General features: G+C 38.5%; 1 protein-coding gene across 1 annotated transcript; it reads right to left on the reverse strand.

Annotated features, from left to right (window-relative positions):
• Positions 1-502: 502 nt before the first annotated feature.
• Positions 503-10,487, reverse strand: LOC122659157. The gene is made up of 2 exons (XM_043854301.1): positions 10,476-10,487; positions 503-836 (listed from the first exon to the last, which is right to left on the reverse strand). Exon 2 carries the CDS (start codon positions 830-832, stop codon positions 551-553), a length of 282 nt encoding a protein of 93 aa, XP_043710236.1. The 5' UTR covers positions 833-836; positions 10,476-10,487; the 3' UTR covers positions 503-550.
• Positions 10,488-15,328: the final 4,841 nt, after the last annotated feature.

Here is a 15,328-nt window from a genome sequence, read left to right on the forward strand (position 1 = left end):
TCTTATTTAACAAACAAATCATTTTTTTTTTTGGGGTAATACAAACAAATCATTTGTGCCCATATGAATTTTGGTCATACAAGTTCAACCAAAGAAGCTGAGACTCGGGGGATCAAGCAAAGTACCTATATAAGTAGTGCCATAAAGAAACAAAGCAATCAAATACTCTCAAGGGATACACAAAGCAAAGCAATTAGGTGTCATTTCCTTCATCATATGGGCTGATTGCAAAGATTTGGTGGGTCTTCCTCAAAAGGGAATGGATGGATCAATGGTCATGGGAGCTCTTTCTTTTTAGCTAGATATAAGAACTCTACCAAGGTATTTTGAATGTTTAAGGTTGTTAAACAAGAGAGAGATTTGCTAGGGTGGAGAAATTATCCAGATTTGTGGATATGTACTCTCTTTTATTTCGTTTTAATAGTTGTTTTTATTTGTCATCAAAATAAAAAAGAAAACAGAATTCTCCAAGTTGCCATAAGAGATGCATGTATGTATAGAACTCAGAATATCCATCACAGAGATATAGAGTAAGACTTCAACCACTAACTCATTTGCGGGTACTGCTCTCATAAGTCTGCTGAAGGAGGTCATCATAGGGGTCCCTTCGTCCAGGTACCTGGCTAATCTGGGCATCCCATGCGAGCTGTGCATTGTGGCGTTCAAATGTCCAGAACCCATAAGGTCGGATGGGTAGGCTCCACATTTCTTTAGTCTTTTTGCAGCGATCCTGCACTGAATAAACGTGCTCTCTGAACTGCCGATCCCGTTCCTTTGGGTCCTCCATCATCCTCCTTATCAGATTCTCTGCAAACTCCATTACAAATGCCATCTTACTTGTTATCTGCACTCAACACAACCAAGTCAATTATTTATACCATAAAAACATTTCCATGCATCATGATACGTATGCTGTGTATAAGGGATAATCTACAATAATACCAAAAGCAGTTTGGTTCAGTATGGGATTGGGATATATTTTCTTCTTCCACAGAGGATCCACAAATTACTTCTTTTCTATTGAAATGGAGATCATTTGCAAAGTACGGGAAAAAACGTAGTAGATATCTTGCCTCACTTGGTTCTTTTATACTTTGGTACATCTGGCTTGCTAGATGTGACTTTGTTTTTGGTCGATGGATCTCGCGTCCTGAAGAGGTGATTCGGTCCTCTGCTCAAGCCCATCAGAAATTCCAAAGTACTCTCTTGAATTCTAATATCAGAGATGGTGTTTCTTTGACTGATCATCCTCTTCCATGACAATCTCAATGGACACCACCTCCTGTAGATTATGTGTAGGTGAACTGTGATGCAAGTTTTCGTCAACAAGATAGAAAAGGGGGACTTGGTTTTATTTTCAGGAATTCTCAGGGGCACGTTCCACGTGCTATTTCTATGCCGGCTGCATTCAATACAGTTATGGTGGGAGAAGCATTGGCCATTCAGTCAGCCTTATTGGAAGGAATTTCGGAAGGGTATGATCACTTGATGGGTGGAATCAGATCATAAGGATATTATTTCCTACCTTCAGCGAAGAAAATGCCTTGCACCAATGGATATAAAACCTACTTTGGAAGATATTATTTATTTATCGTCCTACTTTGCATCAGGTATTTTCTCTTATGTTCCAAGGGAGCAAAAAAGCTTTGATGACTCCCTGGCAAGAAAGGCACTGTTGGTGACATGTACAATAGTTTGGCCAAATTCCGATCCGTGGATTATGGAGTATGTTCCTCTCCACCCATGTGTACTACATGTTAGACTCAATAAAGTTTTGTTCTTTCTACCAAAAAAAAAAAACCAACACACTTGGCATAAGTAGGACTTTGAAATAAATAATTTGCAAATGGTTGGTAGAAGTAGTTGTTCAACACTATCCTAAGCTTCCCTTTTTAGCCCCTACCTCTATAACCCACAGATCAAGGCAGTCAACCCCAAGCCCAAGTGCCCAAACCATGTCAGTTTTACATAGATCAACAAAATTGGGGTTCACCCAACAAGTACATGCTGGTTGATTCAAGCTTAGTTGAGTTAGGCTTGGCATAAAGTTCATACAAATCTGAAAAGAAGAAAAAAAAAAACAAAAAACAGCAGAAAGAAATCAAAATTCTTATAAACAAAACAAACCACAACCCACAAGATCAAGCACTGAACTTGACAATGAAACAAGTGCATACACATAGTTAGCATATTTGGATTTAGGAATATTTCAAATATAAAAATTTTGGATTTCTGAACCCAACGTACCCTTAAGAAAAGAAAAACTAGATACTCTATGACTTCCATGTATAGAAACCAATATAACAACGTAATATTTTTATCTTATAAGATACAATAATACAAAGGCTAGTTTTAAGACATGGCAAAGCATAGTTGTCACGGCGTCTAGGCAACCCAAGATGTTGGAGAGGGTAAAAAATAAAGGCAACACCAACAAGGCGACTAAGGCGACGCCTTGACAACTATGCTGGCAAAGGAGTACGGATGTATCGGATCTAAAAAAAGGTATAAATTGGGAAAAAATAAATGAAGCTAAGATTTTGAGAAAAGCAAAGCGAAGAAATATGAAAATTTTTATAACAATCTGAGCACAAATGAAGGGGGAAAAGGCTATCTATAAGATAGCTAAAATGAGGGAAAGGAAAAGTAGATATTTCGACCATGTTAGATGTACTAAAATTGAAGAAGGTAAAGTACTAATAAGGAATGAGGGCAGTAAGGAGAGATGGAAAGATTATTTCTACAGCCTATTAAATGAAGACACGTTGAGTAATAGAGTCCTGGAAGACTACATTACCCATCAAGACACCACATGTCGTAGAATATATGAAAAATTAGGATGTCTGAAGTAAAAGAATCTTTAAGGAGGATGAAAGTAGGTAAGGCACCAGGTCCGGATGGGGTCCAATGGAAGTGTTGAAGAGCTTAGGAATCCAGAGTTTACCTTGGCTAACCAAACTGTTAAATAAAATTATGAGCACAATGAAAATGCCAGATGAATGGAGGAAAAGCATTATGGTTCCGATTTATAAAATTAAAGGTGATATTCAGAGCTACAATTATGATAGAGGCATAAAACTAACGACTCATACTATGAAATTATGGGAAAGAGTTATTGAAACTCGCCTGAGACAAAGAAACTACTATTACGGAAACCCAATTTGGTTTTATGTCAAGAAGATCCACGACAGAAGCTATTTACTTCGGAAACTCATGGAAGGATTTAGTAGGGCTGCAACAGGGCCAGGTTGGACCGGGTTTTTAAAACCCCAGCCCAACTCTGAGTCCCCTTAGCTAAGCCCGAGCCTGCCCTGACCCTGACTCTGACTCAGGGCCTAAAAACCTTAACCCAAGTCCAACCCTGCCGAGCTCAGCCCAGCCCAAGCCCACCCTGATTGGGCCTGACTGAGTTAACCCTGATTGACCCTGACCTGTTTGCCATTCAGGGCCGGGCTAACCCTGACCCTAACGCGGACCTTGATTGGCTCTGACCTTGACCCTGACCTGTTTGCCATTCAAGGCCCTGACTAACCCTGACCCTAACGCTGACCTTGATTGGCCCTGACCTTGACCCTGACCCTGTTTTGCCATTCAGGAGGCATTTATATTGGAAGTTCTTCCACCTCCAAACCAAACCCATCAGCATATAATCATCTACTAAACCAATGATTCTAGGCAAACATTTCAAGAGAACGTTGGAAAAAACAAGGGAAACCCCTTTCAGAACTAAGAGGTTGCAGCAGGCCTCTATTTCAAATCTGAACTCATTAACCAATGCAGGGCTAGTAGAAGGCAAAAAGAGATGGCAAGATAGAATTATGGGGAAGTATTCTTAAATTAATTACAGAATAAAAAATAAACATCCACATGATGTTACGTATAGAAGGCAAACAATGTTCTAAAGCCTCGACATTTCAACTACTATTAAAGGTTTCAGACAAGCTCATTAATGAAAACTTGTAAAACAAAAGCTCGGGCTGTTATCCATCGAAAACACATAGCGTACCAATCCCTAAAAATGTCAAATTACTGCACTCCAAAAATTTTAGGATGAAATCCCACCAACCAAACCCACCCCTAAAAAAAGTAATAAGAAAAAGAAACAGATAATAGAAAACAAAAGGAGAGTGCCACCATGAGATTTCAATATTCTATTGCAAAATAAAGCAAAATTTTCTGCATCCTCACTTCTGTGTGCTAAAAAATATATTCAAAATGACCACAGGAAAAGACAAGTCCGATCTTTTTTTTCTTTTTGTTTTTTAAGAATAACAAGTCCGATCTATTACAAAAGAACTATGGAGTAATGTACAATTCCCAATCATCAAAGGAGAAAAATAAAATCACAGAAGGGGAAATCAAGAGGGGGGGGGGGAAGAAAGACAAACTGTGAATCAAAATCAGGAACACTAAGTTTTTACAAAATAAAAATAAAAATAAAAATCATGAACCCTAAGTTAGGGATCAAATTATAATTTTGGTCCAGATATCAGAGATTCCATTTTGAATCAAAATCATATAATGTTAGGTCGTTTACTTGCTTGTGGGCTCCAATTTGCTAGCTGCCGGAACTTGCAGCGTTTCGATTGGCAGTTAACACCCAGAGAGAGAGAGAGAGAGAGAGAGTACCTGTGTTGCCGGAACTTGCAGAAGCAGGCAAGCAACTATCGATCGGTTGAAGGCTTGAGCTTGAAGGTTTTCTCTTCCGTCGGACTTGAGAGAGAATAGAAATGAGAGAAAAGTCAGAAAACCGTGACAGCAAAAGTTTGAAACGAAATGGGAAGTTGGGGGATCTTATCCCTGCAATTCTCAGCCCAGTCCACTTTCCCTAGTGCCCCTAACAAAGGGGGCGCAATGACTATTCCACCCCTGCTCAAATACTCTACATGAGTGGGGTCCACCCCCTCTTATTACAGGCATTAGGGAATTGGACTGGGCAGGAAATTGCAGTAGATAATTTTCCAAAGTTGGGATTTGAGAAGTGCGAAGTGCAAGAAAAATTATCTTTTGCAATTCCCTGCCCGGTCCAATTCCCTAGTGCATGTAATAAGAGGGGGATGGACCCCACTCAAGCAGGGGTGGAATGGTCATTACGCCCCCTGTTAGGGGCACTAGGGGAACTAGACCAGGCAGGGAATTGCAAGGGATAAAGATCCAAAGTGCGAGCTCTAAAGGTATCTGTAAGTATCCTGGTCATCGGGACGAGGGTTCCTCAACCCTATGGCGACAAAGACTGGTTTCGATGAATAACGGCATATCGTTCTGACATATCATTATGGGGATTGAGATCATGCTTCATAAAGAAATGGAGTCGCCACTTAGGATTATGGCCTAGGACCCAATGGGTGTAGCCCCATCCGGAATTAGCGGAAAGGGCTACGTGATTTCATATGGTCTGGTCAGAGATTCAGGGTAAGTAGTCAGGTTACGAGAGTGGGAAGGTATTCGGCACCCACCTTGCCCGGATAAACCAATCTTTTTACTAGATGCTTGTTTTCGAATATTCTCCCTTAATTATACATCTTATATCAACATGCAAGGCTAAATTATGATGTACTAAACATGACAAAGAAAGAAAAAAAAATCATTTACTATGTACACTAAAGCAAGTTACTTTAATGGTCTACATTATGCCAAAAATAATAAAAAGAAAATAGATAGATACCTGTCAAGAAATACAAGAAATAAATGTACCAAATACGAAATATGCGATGTCCCACAACTCAGGTAGAGACAGACGATCGGCTTGCCTCTCTCTTGTCGGACAGAGTAAAGACTATATGAGATGGGTTTCATTACTCAGACTTTGGGCAAAGCAACGGCTATATAAGGGATTCTTGTTATCTATATACATACAGAATAAAGGCTATAAAAAAGAGATTATTGCAATCTATATGCTGATGGAATAGCAACTGGGTTGGGACAGGAGCATTCGTCACTCAAGTGAGTAATCGAATGATCTACCCATGACTCGGACAGAGCCGCTCACATTCACCTCAAAATGACTCAAAAGAAAGCAAGAGAGCTTGAGTGGGAGAAATGGGAGGGTCTCTCTACCTCTTTCTCCTTGAAAAATGGGGGAGGAGGACCCTCCTATTTATAGGGAGAGCCCCACATTTCACTGCGCCGTGTGGGTCCACCATGGCACCGTGGAGGGTACCCACGGCGTCGTGGAGGGGTCCTCCACGGCCTTGTAGGTGACGTCATCCTAATGATATTTCAACCTCCCACGACGATGTGGAAATTCGTCATGGCGCCGTGGAAGGTGGGGTTGTCCACGGTGTCGTGCCCTCAGGATGACATCATCCTCCACTTTTTGGCTCTTTTGGGTCTGTTTGGGCTTATTAGACTCTTTTTTTCTCAGTTTTTTCTTCCCTTTTGACTCTCCATAAAAATTTTCTGTCTGGGGGCTCCGCCCCCCTACACCCCCCGTAGGGGGCTGCCTGTCCCCCTAAATCCCCACAGCCCGCTAACCGGCTAGTAGGACCTCTGTGATTGGGGAAGGTGAGCAGTACCTCCTTCAGCATTTGGTAAAAGGGTCTTATAAGTCATTTTTAGGGATGTCAGGGTGATTGGGCTCAAATGTAGGGGCAATAGTCCTTCTTGAGAGAGATACCAATGTCTGTCCGTGTCTAGTTGTCATCATTGTCGTGGGGTGACAAAATTCAGTGTCTACAGTATCCGTCTCTGGCCAAAAAAAAACACTTAAAAAGTAAATATAATAAGGATCATTTTATACGCCATGAAATAGAGTGAAAAAAAGGGGGGGAAATATAGGGACACCCCTCAACTATGGCCCGTTTTCATGTACACCCCTCATTTATTGAAAGCAAGTAAATTAGTCCATCAGACTAACTTTCATATAGTTTTAAACGTTAATACTCACCCAACCAATTTTTTTGGACTTGATTGCCCAAATTAAAAGTTTGAAGACAAAAATACCCTTTAGGGGTAAATACAACTCATGCTTCTTTTTTTTCCCCTAGCCTACCATATGGTTGGGCAAATCTGCACCTGGGCGTGGCCTGGGCACATCTCTCCTTTACCTGCCCCCACCCCCATTTCTACTATATATTTTTCTTCCTCACCCCATCACTCCTCTGTACCGCCCCACCCCTACCTCTATTACTCTACTTCACCACCACCCCCATCACTCCCCTGTAGGGGTGTCAATTTTGGACCAAAATCGGTAATCGGACTGGAACCGTCTCGCTAGGAACCGGAACCGATACACCCAATAGCTTATTGGTCCGGATCTGATCTTAGTGATAGGTTATTGGTCCGAATCTGGTTTGGTCCCAAGTACTGTTAAGGAACCTTTACAACCAGAAGAAATGACCAAGACTGGATTATCATCTCATGCAAATAGATATGGCAGCTGGAGGATTTTTTTATAGTAGTTACTTAGTCAATTCTTTCTCTCTCTCTCTCTGAAGTCCAATAAAATCTGACGAATGATGTCAAACCAAAGAAAAACAACTTCAGAAGCTGTGTTTTTGGTATTATCTCCACTCATACCTAACAACTGCAATGCATAGATTATTATTTCAATAAAAATCTTTATTCACGAACCACCAAATTGGTGATGCCAAATGGCGAATTATGAGGAATTATGTGAAAGTAGTAGCCATCAAAATTAGTTCAAGTCTAACATATATGTTCGCATGAGATGATAATATATACATTGACACATTAGAACATAATCTGGTCTACCGTTTTTCTAGAGCAATTCCTATTGTCCTTGTTTTGGGCTCTTCATTATAATAATGTTTGGACCCGATTAGGAATCAGAACCGAAACACCCATTACTTAATGGTCTTGGATCTCAGATTTGGAACCAGTGAGCTTATTGGTCCGGATCTGGTCTTGACATCTTAGAGCTGGAACCACTAGAGAACCGGACCTACCTCTCCCATCTCCCACCTCTTAACAAAGGAGAAGGAAATCTGATATTTTCATCAGGTCAACAACAAAAAAGAGCTTATGTTTTTCATTCCATTCTCTAGTTATTGTAAAATTTTCATAAAGTGGGCTAGCATAGTCCCAATTTTTGTTTTAATAAAATCGATTTAGTAGTGTTGATGGGGGGCTACCTTAATGGTATGAGTCTAGGTTCTATGTGTGGACCTAAAGTATTGTTTCCTTAATGGGAAGAAAATCCTAGTTTCTTTGCAGGGTTGGTCCCTACCCTCACCATTATAAATAACCGTGACTGACCCATTAAGTAACTAACCTAAGAAAACCTAAAGTGGTGTGGAAGTGGGTAGACCAGACCAACACAGTTCATGTGCGACGGATCGTCAAGAAAGGATTCAGCTTCCATAACCATGGATCCAAGTACACCGATCACACCTCCATAATTATGTTTGAATGCTCATTGATCTCTGTGAATATTTTCGCAATAGTTATTTTATCAATGGTATCAGAGCTTGATCATGGTTGATCAATGGGGCTACAATTCTTAATTAATTTTTTTGTTATGTGTTAATGGGGTCGATTTCAATAAATAAATGCATAAATTTCCTGCGGCTGGTAAGGGTTGATTTGGCCACTCCGTTTGGTTTTACCGGTAAATCAGACCGGCTTATTGGTCGCTAGTACCTGGCAATCCTGTGCTGGCGTTTTGAAAATCATGGATTCCCTGTTTTGGTCGCTGCAAACACCAAAAAAAAAAAAAAAAATGCAGCGATAGTGGGCATGTTCTCCAGTTATGGCATCAACTTTGTGATCGTTCAGGACAGTTGTACCCTCACCGGAATGTTTTGAGGTCTCCCGTGGCTTGTTTTGGCCGACACATAAAAAAAGGGGGAGGGGAATGAGGGTCAAGACCATGGCTGCAACGCCTACCTGAGACATATTAGTCTCCTCATGGAGGTTGGGACCACTGCTGGAGATTCACCGGAGCTCCATGACCATTCGTCGGTCGTTTTTATGGCCGGAAGTAGCATTGAAAAAAAAATCGTAAAATTGTTTTGAAATTTTTAAGGGACTAAAGTTTTTTGGCCAATCGGAGCCCGACATATTGATTGCCAAAGCAAGGGGTCATTCTCGGTATCTTCTCAACTCATCGTTCCCTTGATTCTGCCACCACCAAAGGTCCAAAGGCGGCAGATTGCTTTTGAAACCCCTAAAACCGCAAGGGTTTTTGCCTTTTTCGTGGTGGCTGCAAAGTTTTACCGGAACCTGAGACCGGATTGATGCTCGCCAGAGGGTGATGGTTCTTCACCGGTACCTCACTTGGCCACCAGGCCTATAGTTCGGTTGCCACAAGAGGTTGCGGTGGGTTTTTTTTTTTTTTTTTTTGTTTCTTAAAACAAAAGACCTAAATTCTTGGGGAAAAAGATGGGGAATATTCCCCGTCTTATTCCCCCTACTTTAATTAATAAAAAACCAAAAAAAAAAACAGGAAAGAAAGGAGGTTTCTCTTTTTTAATTAAAGTAACTATACAGGTTTTTGCTAATATGTGACGATAGCATGGTGCTAAAATGCACCTAAATTGGGTTGACCCACCAACCCGGCCAGTGCCCTTTTCAACCAGGCCTAGGTGACCTGTTGACTAGGGCAGCTTTGTCTTTAACCAAACCCTTACCCTGGTTCAGATCTGGTTTGATTCGGTTCAACACTAATCAAGTTTTTTTTTGTTCTTCTAATAGGTTCAATTATGAACCAATTTTGCAATACAATGATTCTTTATTGTGACAATTGATTTTGCCACAAGATAAATCCTTTTCAATTTATGTTTTACTTATTGTTATGTTACAAAGTGTAACCATAGGACATAAATAATATAAATTTGTGATGTTTTGTGCTATAACGATAAGGGAATTCCTTTTTAAGTAATACTTGGAAAATTTTGGTGTTCCATATTAACTTGTGATATTTTATTTTGTCACGATAAGAACAACATGAATGCTTTTATACTAAGAAATTTCTGGTACCTTAGTGTATCATAATACCTTGTGATGTTCCATATTGACACAATAGAGAACATTTGTGCATAGTAACACTTTGAATTTTTCTACTGTATTTGTTACATGCTTAAAAAAGGATTTTTTGATGAAAATAAAATGAGTTTATTTATTTTTTAGTGGCTTATTATCATAAAGTCCATTAAATTCAAAATGTGTAATATGGATCTAAACCTGTATTACTTTTACTTGTTAAGGGCTTATTGTTGTTTTCTACCATGTTTTGCATATTGTCCTATTGATTGGTCGAATCAATGGGAGGATGAAATTTTGTACTCCAAGTCGGTTATATCGTTCGACCAGTGGGACGATGTAATTTAATTATGAATCTTGTTAAGATTTTGGTTCAATTTGTCTGGTTTGGTTCAATTTAGGCTATGGATTATTCGTAGCAATTGATTTGGTTCATTCTATTTACAGAAGTAATTTTTGGTTGATATAATTCATGAAAATATTTCAGATAAATATTTTTACTTCAGAATACTATTTATGTTTTAGAGAAGCACTTCTATTTCAGGGAAACAATTCCTATTAAGAGAATTATTTCTATTGTGGAAACAGTTCTAGTAAAATTGACTTCTAAATTAATTGAAGGCTATTTAAAAGCCAATTTTTTGAACAGTTTTGATTCTGAATTTAAAGAGTACTTTGAACCGATGGGAGTATAAAATTTAAGTTAAGGGTAATTTAATGTTCCATACAGTGTCAGAAACGTGTTAAAGTATACTCTCAATTAGAAAGACATTAAATTAAACTCCCACATAAGGGCCTGTTTGGCTGTTTTATGTATCCCTTTGGCTTTTTAAAGTGTTATTTGGATACATAAAGAATTGTTTGACTGTATATTGGTTGTTCAATTTTTTAATCATTTAATATGATTATTATACTTTTTTTCCCTCATGCTATGTCACATACATGTACATTTGCAACATCACATTTTAGACTATACTAAGTGTGAATTTAGTACCATTAAGGTTGTGACATTTAACTATGTCACCAGGCATTACATAAAACCACATATATATTATAATACATAAGGACCTCTTGACATTTGGTATTGTCATGATGTATTATATTTAAATCAGTGATGTATGCATTTAGTTACTTGTGATATTTTAGAAAACACAATCTTACCATGTCTAGTATTTATAATTTTGCAGTTGAGGGGATATTGTTGCCACATATTTCATTTTTTATATCCCATAAAGTTATTTTGGGCAATCTTGTAAATATGTGAAGGCATTGAAATTTTTTTTTGGAACTTCTGTACAAAATGGACAAGATGATTCCCATATATATTGAAGATTTGGGTTAAAAGTAGTAAGCTTGGGCTTATAAAGTTGCGGATTAAATACTTTCATCGTAGTTTTAATGAAATCTACTTGTGAAGTCTTATATATGGATAAACCATAAATTGTTTATGAAAGTAAATTAGAAATCATACAGTTTTAATTTAATTTATTGAAATGATTTCTAAATTCAATTTATAACCTTATGATTAATTGTGTTTGGCTTTATTTCTAAAAAACGCTTTTGTAGATTGGTTCTATATATCATTTCTGGTCTTGAAAATTATCTATCAAGAAATATTTATGGATTACTTTCTGCGTTTACAATTATTGTTTTGAAACTTCTACAAATGTTATAATTATGAATCTATTGACTTGTTAGTGTCCTACTATTGCGCACCGACATTTCAGCAATCGTGTTCCACTTGGTTGGGTCGACTCAATAATCTGGTCTGTCGACTTGTTTTTTGGACCTAAAGACCCGTTGTCTGTTTGGATTTTCACTTTGACAAATTTTGATCCTTTTTGGTTTAGAACAGATTCGAACAAGGTTTATTAGTTTAAAAAAATGAACAAGTTTTTAGATATAATATGAAATATTCTTATGGTGTTCCCATGGGAGATAGAATCCTATTCTAATATGGGTGATGGATGCATTACACATTTATATGCAATACACTTGCCTTTTATGAATCTTGTTTTGATTTGCTCATCAGTGTTAAATAGTCTGTGACATTCAGTTTTGCCATGAAGAATTACATGTATCTTATTTATGATATTGATATCCTATGACATTCCTTGAATATATTGGCTATGTGTGTCTTTTATGATGTTATCAATCTTGATGAAAATTATTGAAATAAAATGGACATTCAGTAGCAATCTAAGTCTATGGAGTTCATGATTTAAGTGATTATGCTTCTACTTAGTGGGCTAGTTACTTGGATTGTGAGATTGTCATTGACTATTCGGATGGATTGCAGTCAAGGAAATCATATGACGAACGATGTGGTCTTGCCACCACAGGTGAGTCATCATTTGGTCGGTTTCGCTTGGCGGTATGAGAGTGATGTTTTGGGCTTCGCTGTTTTGGAGGTTCCTATCTTGCCACCATAGGTAATGGAATCTTTAGAGTGGTGTTGTTTCAAGCGCCTCGCCTTGCATGTGAAAGAGTCCATTGCATGTTGGGCGATCTTGCCACCACAGGTGTAACCCCAATGATACCGGATCTTTCCCCAATTGTTGTTTTCCTGCAGTTATTGAAAATAAAACTGGGATAAATCTGATTAATAAGCCCAAATTAAATAATTTTTTTTAATCATATTGTTGGGATATTAATATGCCTTCAATTCTTGCATATTGTATGTTTTAGTAAATTTTGTGTGATCATGTTTACCAGTTTTGACTTCCCAATTATTTTTCATCAAAATCTTGAATGGTTCTAATTTGGAGAATGGAACGAATTCTTTGATGTTTTTCTGGTTATAATGAGAATAGATTTTGCCATTTTTGATATGACAAACCTCCCAAGCCATTGGCTGATAGCTCCATTGAAGATAAAGGTTTTTTATGAAAAGTGGAAGGAGTCAAATTGGTTATGTCTGATAGTCATAATATACTTTATGGATATGACTATTAAGAAAAATGTCACTCTGGTTGAAAGTGCTAAGGAACCCATTATACCTATAAATAGGAGATTCATTATTCATAATAGACTATAAAGAGCACTTGCATAAAAAGATTGTAATATTTACACCCACTTGCTATGATGGTGCGAATGGAGTTAGTTAATCTTTTTTGTATTTAATAGTAATATAATTACCTTTTTACATGAGACAAAACAGTAATAACCATTTTAATATAAAGATTTTGGTGAAGCCTCTTATGTTTTAGGCATTAAGATTCACCGTAATAGAACCAGATGCGTTCTTAATTTGTCTCAAAAAGACCTTTTATGAAAAAGGACAGATTTGCCATCACTCAGTGAACTCAGGTCAATAATACTCTTTATGCATCTAATATTGAAAGTTTCATGTAAGTTAAAAAATGCATATGAATTGATATTACTTATTATAGTAGTGTGTTCGGTAGATATTTGAGCAATCTTGGAGTAGCACATTAGGCAACTGCCAAGATGACCTAAAACTCCACATGGGTATCTATTCTGTGATGGCAGATGGTGCTATATATTAAAAATGTGTCTAATAGACACTAACTGCTTTTCTATGTGCAAGCAGGATTTGTGGCTTATTATGATGCCACTATTCAAACTTTATGGCTGAGGAATTTTAACTCAGGATAATTGATATTTATACTTCCTTGTTAAAGAGAAAGTATGTGAGTCACAAAACTCAGTAAAGTACATTATTGCAGATAGCATGCTTGATGATTCTCTAATTAAGGGCTTGACTCCAAAAGTTTTTCAGAAGCAGGCCACTAATATGAAACTTGTTAGTTCTTTTAATTCATTTTAGTAGTGGGAGTCTTACTTGAGTGTTCAATTGCAACTGATTCTAGTTTCATGTCTTTTGGGACATTTATTCTCGAGAATATACATGTATCTTTTATTATGGCCATTTATTTATTGTGTATACACTTGATTAATTGCCTCGTACAAAATTAATTGAGGTCAAATGTGATGCATTTATACGAGGTTCCAGTCAATACACGCACATCCTGTTATTAATAAAAACCTCATTTGGATTTAAGGCATTAAGTAAATGCATGCTGTAGACATTGAAATTTTACCACCACCTCTGGCAATGATGACGACGGGACACAGACAATGGATGTCGTACCCTTTTCCCTTTCCTAGGACCAAAAAGACAGGGCCCACGGGCCCAGACACACCCTGAACACCAAAAGAAGCTCATTTAGGCTCAAAAGGTGGGAAGAGGGGGACCACACTGTCCACGGCGCCGTGGACAGTGCCCCACAGCCCTATGGAGGCCTCCCACGGCAGTAGGGTACAGAACCACGCCGTTGCAGAGGGCTACGACGTCAGTAAGCTGACATCATCCACGACGCCATGGATAAGTCCTCCATGGCGCTGTGGAGGACCTATCCAGGTCAGAAGGTGTGGGACACCCCTATATAAATAGGAGGGTCCCCCTCCCCTCATTTCATGGAACTTTTGGGTAGGGAGACCCTCCTAGCCCTAGTTTAACCCCTTTCTGCCCCGATTCCCGCTCTTTTGAGCATCCGTTAATGCGAGATTCCAAAGTATGGGTAGATCCATCGATTACCCTTTCAAGAAAGTAGCGATCTCGTTCCCTTTCAAGTCGTTATCCCTTCAGTGTACAGATAACAAAAGATTCTCTTCACCACCATTATTCTGTCCGTTTATAGATAACAAGAGATATCCAAAAGAGTCGTTACCTTGTTCGAAAAAACCAGTGTTGGTCCATTCGTCCGTCACCCCATGAGCCAAGGGATCGTCAAGATCTGAGGTACACCCATATAGAGGTATAATTGCTGCATTTCCATTGTCACAATGTAGTCTCTTATATTTTTACCATTTTAATGTATATATTGTAAATATAGGTATAATGTACATTATATAGCCTCATTGTCATAGAAAGAGAGAATATTCATTATTCTAGCATCTATAACAGAAAGATCGATTTTCGTCGGGCAAGATGGGTGTCTAATACCTTCCCATGCTTGTAATCTGACCCCTTACCAGAATCTCTGACTGGACCATGCGGAATCTTGTAGCCTGTTTCTGTTCGTAACGGATAGGGCTACACCCATTGGGTCCTAGGCCCTAAATCTAGGTGGCGACTCCTTATTATTTCTAATATTTTATGAGGCATGACCCCAACCCCATGATGATGTGCCAAACTTATACCTCCACAATCATCGATCCAATAGTATGTCGCCAATAAGGCTGAGGAAACCCAGTCACCGAGGACCATGGTACTTACAGTGGCAACTCCGTTGGGGACTCCAGTGGGTGAACACCCACTTGAGGTCAAGCTTTCTAAAATAGATGCTACCAATAAATGCAAGAATATTCTCTCCAATTTTGTATGAAACCTGTGTGGCTAACTTTTCTGTGTACTAACTAC

Source organism: Telopea speciosissima, chromosome 4 (genome assembly GCF_018873765.1).
Source record: "Telopea speciosissima isolate NSW1024214 ecotype Mountain lineage chromosome 4, Tspe_v1, whole genome shotgun sequence".
Lineage (NCBI taxonomy): Eukaryota > Viridiplantae > Streptophyta > Magnoliopsida > Proteales > Proteaceae > Telopea > Telopea speciosissima.